This window comes from Mytilus edulis, chromosome 11, assembly GCF_963676685.1.
Source record: "Mytilus edulis chromosome 11, xbMytEdul2.2, whole genome shotgun sequence".
NCBI lineage: Eukaryota > Metazoa > Mollusca > Bivalvia > Mytilida > Mytilidae > Mytilus > Mytilus edulis.
Window position 1 is genome coordinate 69,054,913 of NC_092354.1, and position 7,302 is coordinate 69,062,214.

At 35.0% G+C, this 7,302-nt stretch overlaps 1 protein-coding gene across 1 annotated transcript; it reads left to right on the plus strand.

Moving 5' to 3' along the window:
* Nucleotides 1–3,401: 3,401 nt before the first annotated feature.
* LOC139496145 (uncharacterized) lies at nt 3,402–6,903 on the plus strand. The gene is made up of 2 exons (XM_071284611.1): nt 3,402–3,677; nt 5,874–6,903. The coding sequence occupies exon 2, from the start codon at nt 5,894–5,896 to the stop codon at nt 6,395–6,397; it is 504 nt and encodes a 167-aa protein (XP_071140712.1). The 5' UTR covers nt 3,402–3,677; nt 5,874–5,893; the 3' UTR covers nt 6,398–6,903.
* Nucleotides 6,904–7,302: the final 399 nt, after the last annotated feature.

The following is a 7,302-nucleotide window of genomic DNA, read 5'->3' on the forward strand; positions in this document are numbered from 1 at the left end:
AGCCTGGGGTTTTGAAAACAATCAGAGTAGCAATAGGAAACTGCAACAGTGTGATAGCACCCAAAGCAATTGAAGTCTATGTGACGGATCGTGTCTGTGTTACAGTACATACCCTCCCTTTTTTATGGTCCGGTTCGATACTGAGCTATGATAATAAAAGTATGTTTTCATTATGTAGCTATTTTGGTATTACTTAGGAGTATGATATTTAGGTAGTCTAGTTTACCAAGGAGAGAAAATGGTCTTCACTAAGTAACATATAGACAATTGCATTCATGTATTGAAAGTATATAAACTGGTATAACATTTTCAGTTTGTATAGCACTTGAAATATTGTGCAATGGTTTCTTTTAAATTGTGTAAGATCTACCAATGAAACATAAATTAGAGATGTCTAATGTTAATTTGTAGACTACAACTCCCATGACTACAAGCATTAAACTTAAAGAGACTACAGATACTATGACTACAAACATTAAAGAGACCCATAAACCTCAAACTTTGGAAGAGACAACCATAGACACTGCAGCTACTATGACTGAAAAGACTGGTGAACCTCTAATTTTCTTAAAAACAACAAAGCAGGATGACAGTTCAAGTTTTATACCATTTCAGAAATCTGAGGTAAACACTTTCACATAAACAGAGAAAATATGTTGCATAATAATGATTGAAATTAAAAACTTACTTAAATTCTAATTAATTATATCTGATGCTGAGGGAGTTAGTGGTGGAGAGTAGCTTGGACTTTGTGGGGTATATCTCGCTTCTATGTGTACATCATCCCCAGACATTGACACTTGAGTCTGTGTGAATATCACTGCGTTCTGAGTTATTCTTCTGGAATAGAAAAACAAGCACAAGTTTTAGAGTTATTACTGCATACATGTAACAATTAAATATAATTAAATATATAAAAACCTTGATTTATTTGATATGGTTCAACATTTATTTTAGTAGTTTTAAAATATTTTTTTTTCCTTTAGCTTACTACAGGACGGGGTGTAGATACAGAGCTCTCTTCACAAGACGACATACCCTCATCTATTGTACGGATCTACTCAACAGTGACTGCTATTATAAGTAAAGCTATGGACAATAAAAGTAAAATTAAAAACTGCATGTATATTTTAACTGGGTGAGCTATATTAATAGTATTATCAATACTTTTAATTTTTACATAAAATTATGTATTCCTTAAATAAATAAGTATATATATTTTCAGCTGCTGCTGTTGTGATAGACTTCTTAATTCGATGCATAGGGAAAAGAAGATGTAGGTTTAATATGATGGAAAGGGATGAAGAATTTCAGTTTGCAATGACAAGTCTTGCAGGGAAAAATTCTTGATTTAATATTGGGAAAATAAGGGGGGGGGGATTAAAAAAAAATTCCAGTGTTTGAACTTCTTTTGGCATTGCTTGTGATATGATATCAAAGGAATCTAGAAGAAATCGAATGGCCCTTTACTGTAAAAACAGATGTCCTTGTTATGATGAACAAACCATATTTGATGCCATACTCAGAACACTAGAGTTAACAACTAATTCATCTTCAAGTACATAATTTTAATTCCGACATGTTTTCTTTTCTGCAGATTCCTTTCTTTATATCACTGTTTCCTTACTGACACTAACATTTGCAATAATGCGAAGATACCCAGAACTACAAAGATTCACCCCTTTCCTTCAACCGGAAAACCTAAACCAACTTGATGTACAACCTATGGAACCTATACAACCTATGTCGCCTTACAACCTATGCCTCCTATACAACCTATGTCTCCTGTACAACCTATGCCTCCTATACAACCTATGTCTCCTGTACAACATATACCTGTATTACAAGATCCAGCTCAGCATCAAGTACAATACCCATTGAGAAGATCAACTAGAATTAGGAATCAGTCAAGGAGACTTGATGTATAATGATGTGTAAAAACTTAGCTTGTAATTAGGGTTTTCAAGCACATTTTACCAATTCTATGTGAAAATATATTAAAACGCGTTCAACAGTGCTTTGCTGCATTTAGAATCCTCTTCACAGTTGTATATGATTTATATTGCAGCTTTTTTAGTCCCTAATTTATGCTACTATGTAGCAGGGTGTGATATTCCCATACAAGATCTGTTAATGTATCAGTGTCAAGTATATATTTGTTCTTCAAATATTTTTGCACCTCTCTAATTTCTTCTAGTAAAACTGGTGCTCTAACACAATTTACACAGGGAATGTCATTCATGTAAATTTTTGACAGAACAAAGCCATAATGAATGTTGTTACTTTCCATTTCAATATTTTTGTTTAACTGAAGTAAAAATCTACAATAACACTTAAGTTAAACACTTGTGATATATATTTACACACAAAGTTGGTGTGAAAAATGAGGGGATTTGTTATGTAACATGGTTATCAGGTTATGTGTAACCTTTATTATCTATGTTCCTGCTGTGTTAAAATCAGGACTTCAAATATCGTCTATTTATTTTATTTTATTATTTTTTGCAGGTCAAAGACACTTCCGCATGATGGGAGACAATGGCCATAACTGCTTACTTTACAGGGAAATAATGCCCTATCATCTGGTAGTTATCCATTGCTTTTGCATCAACTTCCATTCTTTGGTCCATGATATTAACCATCAATGGGTTACTTTCCAAGGTCCCAAGGTCTTTTATAAGTTGGCTACATCTACTCTTTAACTGTATGTGTGATTTCACATTCTTAAGGCAATATATTGTTTCATTCATGTCAAATGGCAATTCAGTATTTGTCTGTTCCTCTGTTTTTGCTTTTTTTGGTTTACTGGGTAGATTTTCTTCAGTCAAGTCAACAGCATAAGGAGATTCTAACGATTGTGGTTTCAATTTTGTTTTGACTTCTTGCTGTATTTTATCTGCCACTATCCTTGAAAATTTGATTTCTTGTCCTGTACACGATGAGCAGTCACTTGGTTCCTGGCAAGTACAACTTATATTTCTGTAAGCAATCTCATACTCCTCCTGAAAGATCAGCTGGTGTAACTTCATTGTACCTGGAATTGGCTTTAACTGTGCTGCTTGTAGTAATTTTTTTTCCTTTTGTATATCTCTGTACCTATAAATACATACATATACACACTGTGTACAATAAACTACATTTAGTATTTAAGCCATTGGCATTACAATTTTGTGTTGTGTATATTATACACAAACCAATATATTAACAATCTAATTTTGTTTCAGTATCATCAGTTGAAGTCATAAAATTGCAATCAGCTCAACAACTGCCAGGAGATGCCTCCCATAAGAGGAAAATCCCGTCAAAGTGATCAACCAACTCACAAAAAACAAATATTGATTACACAAAATTGGCAGCTGAGATCCTGCGTTGACAGCCAGACAAAACAAATGCAAGCAATCCGCCAACTACATCTAACGGTGTTAATATTGAGGCTGATATACATGGAACGATTCAGATACCAACATCTACACAGAACGTTAACATTGATCGAGTTTCATGCACAGTATCAACTCCTAATCCTACATCAGCAGCATCTGAGAAGAGCACAACACAAATACATGTAAATCCTACATGCACAGTGGCACCTGATGATACAACTACATCAGTCTTGAACCGGACATGCAGCACTTCTAAAGAATTTGATATTCAAACTGTGGTTGAAACACTTTTTTCAGGTGAGCCGCCAGTCAACACACATAATTCAAGTGAAAATTCACTTAAAATTCAAGTATCAGATGGCATCCAATTGGGGGTCACTGTTTCACAAAAAATAAAAGAGAAAATATGGTCAGATGAATTCATTGATATGAATAGTTTAACGTCTTCTTATGTAGAGGACCCATTCAGTTTATTTTTAAGTAATAGAAAATTTTCTTTGTACAAAAACTCAAGGTCAAACAAACCTCTACTTTCCATTGAACAGTGGACATCTGCATATTTAGTTTTTTCAGATATTTACATTGAGAAATGCCTTGAGGAAGCAAGGCATTTACTTAAGTATGGTCATAATATTAGGGAGATGTATGATTTATATGGAGATGAACCTTGGAGAATTTATGATGAGAAATTTAGAAGGTTAAGAGAAACTATTAAGCTACTTTGGGGGAAACTAATTGATGAATTATACACTAAATCAGCAAATACAAGTAATATCCAAAACAAGAATTTTCGTGCCCAACCAGTAAGACAAAACAAACGTTTTCAAAACCAAGGCAATACACAATACTACAATAAAAAAATGCATACAAACAATATCAAAACATGCATCTTGTTTAACAGAGGACAAACTTGCAACAAACCTTGCTCATACAAGCATGTCCTCCACTACTGTAAAGGCTCACACGCAAGATTTCAATGCACTGAATATAAACCACAGCAAAATGCCCAACAGAACAAACAGGTGCCAAATCAGAAACAACATACCAACGCCGGTAAACGCTGAGTTACTGGGACAGGAATTGCAGGGTTATGATATGAATTTACGTAACATGTTAATACATGATTTCACTTTTGGGTTTTCACTTAATTTTAAAGGTACACCAAGTAACAAAACATGTAAAAACCATAAATCAGCTACAGAAAATCCAGATGCTGTGTACCTTAAATTGGCAAAAGAAAGTCTAAGTGGTCGCATTGCTGGGCCTTTTAAAGAACCTCCATTTTCATTGTTTGTTTGTTCACCTCCAGTGTTGGTTCCAAAGTCAGATGGGAAATTTCGTTTAATTCATGATTTGTCATTTCCAAAAGATGATTCAATTAACTTAGGTATTCCTATGGAATATTCTGTTGTTTCATATGATTCTATTGATAATGTGGTTCAATTGGTCAAATCATATGGTCAATCCTGTCAAATGGCTAAGACCGATGTTGAAAATGCATTTCGCATTATCCCGATACAGAAATCTGACTACAATCTTTTAGGTTTTAGCTGGAATGGGTTTTTCTACTATGATAAATGTCTTCCAATGGGTGCAAGTAGTGCCCCAAAACCTTTTGAGACTTTAAGTGTAGCATTACAGTGGATAATGCAGTCAAAATATCGGTCAGGTGGCATGTCACATATTTTAGATGATTTTTTATTTGTTGGTCCCCCTCAATCACAAAAATGCAACCAAGATTTGCAAACTTTTATTCAGTTATGTAATCGACTAGGTATTCCCATTAAAAAGGAAAAAACAGTTTTACCTACAACTGTCATAACCATTTACGGTATAGAGGTAGATTCTTTTATAATGGAATGTAGGCTACCACAAGAGAAAATTGAAAAAATTCAAGCAAAATTGCATGAATTTTCTAGGAGGAAGAAAGTTACTCTAAGGCAGTTACACTCCTTAATTGGTCTCATCAATTTTGACTTATTGACCTCACAATAGGAGTCTCTCATCCATGTCATTATATTAGACTAACTAGAGTCTAAAGCTGATATTGGTATTTGGAAATCCTTTATTGATCATTTTAATGGAAAATTAGTTTTCTATGCTGATAAATGGCTTTCTTCTGACAGTTTATCATTGTATACTGATGCAGCTGGTTCTCTAGGTTTTGCATGTGTTATGGGTTATAAATGGTTTGCAATGGCTTGGCCAAAACATCTGGAACACCATCAAATAGCAACAAAGGAAATGTTACCTATTGTGCTTGCACTTGAGTTATGGGGCGAACACATTCAAAACACCAAAGTATTGCTTTTGTCTGACAACATGACAGTTGTTCAAATCATCAACAAACAAACATGTAAAGACAAAATCTTAATGAAACTAGTTCGGCGTCTGGTTTCTGTTGCCTTAAAATACAACATTCTATTCAAAGCTAAACACATTCCGGGTAAAACAAATATTATAGCTGATAGCCTTTCACGTTTACAATTTCAGAAAGCACTGAAGGCAGCACCATGGTTGGAACAAAGTCCAATACTTGTTCCCCAACATTTGTTGGAGATTTGACTGATGAAGCCAAACATTTAATAAATTCAGCCTTGACACCCTCTACCAAAGCTTTATACCAAAAAACATGGCAAAAGTTAATTGAATTCCTGGGTCACCAACAGATCTCTCTGCCGCTTCAGCTAGCTCAAGTTGCTAACTTTATAGGCAATTTGTTCACTAAAAGTTTAAAACCTGCTACAATAGCATCACATATTTCTGCTTTAAGTTATGTACATAAAATGTTAAACATTCAGGACCCTACAGCTTTATTCATTATTCGCAAAGCTGTGAAAGGTTGTGAAAATCTAACCCCATCTGCAGATGCAAGACTACCAATTACAAAAGCAATCCTTGACAAGATGATCATCAACTTACCATCAGTAGTCAGACTCCATGTTCATCAACTTTTACTAAAAACTATATGTTTGGTAGCATTTAATGGCTTTTTAGGCTTGGAGAGCTTGTTGTAAGATCAAAACAGTCTATAGGGAGAGTAATTCAGCGTCAAGATATTTGTTTACTTGGGAAAAGGGCATATTAAAGGGTGTTGAATTAACACTATGGTTTTTTAAAAATAACAAAACTAACAAACCAGTAACAATTTTCTTGTCAGCATTGCCTAGCTCCCCTAGAATTTGTCCTGTTAATACATTATATGCTTTTGTGAACACTTTCAAGCATAATACGGGCCCATTATTTCAACTTACCAATGGGCAATATGTATCTGCACACTTTGTGACAGAACAGATGAAAAAGTTAATTACTATTATAGGTTTAAATCCTACTCAATACAAGGGATTGATTGATTGATTGTTGGTTGCTTAACGTCCAGTGGCAAATATTTCATGCATATTCAGGACGAGAACAAGTTCACAATAAATACAATAGGTAGGTTGTTGTAATAGAGGTCATCTAGGATGATGGTCGGGGAAATTTGGACTGCCACTGGAAAATGAGGGTATATTGGATAGGGACAGAAATTTTGCCTTGCAACAGGCCACCTACGGACCCCTCAAAGAGTTGTTGCAAGGGTTCTTAACGTGCAAAGAGTGTGACACTCTCTTTACACGAGGCATCGGATTTAACGTCCCCTTCTGACGGAAGTGACTGCGAACTTAATACATCCCGCACAGCCAAACGGACGCCTCACTTCAGCAAGCGTTTTACTGCCGGTCGGGAGAAGACCAAGTGACCATATTTCTATACCCCAGTCACCCTTGGGGTCAATACAAGGGACATAGCTTTCGTATATGTGCAGCAACTAATGCTGCCAGCCTAGGCTATTCTGAGCAATTAATTCAAAAGTTGTGTCGCTGGAATTCAAATGCTTTGCAAAGATATATTAGAATTGAATCTATTCGCATGTAATGTGCTG

Excerpts from the sequence above, each read along its gene's own strand:
- LOC139496145 (XM_071284611.1), top strand. The coding sequence starts at position 5,894 with ATGGTTGGAACAAAGTCCAATACTTGTTCCCCAACATTTGTTGGAGAT.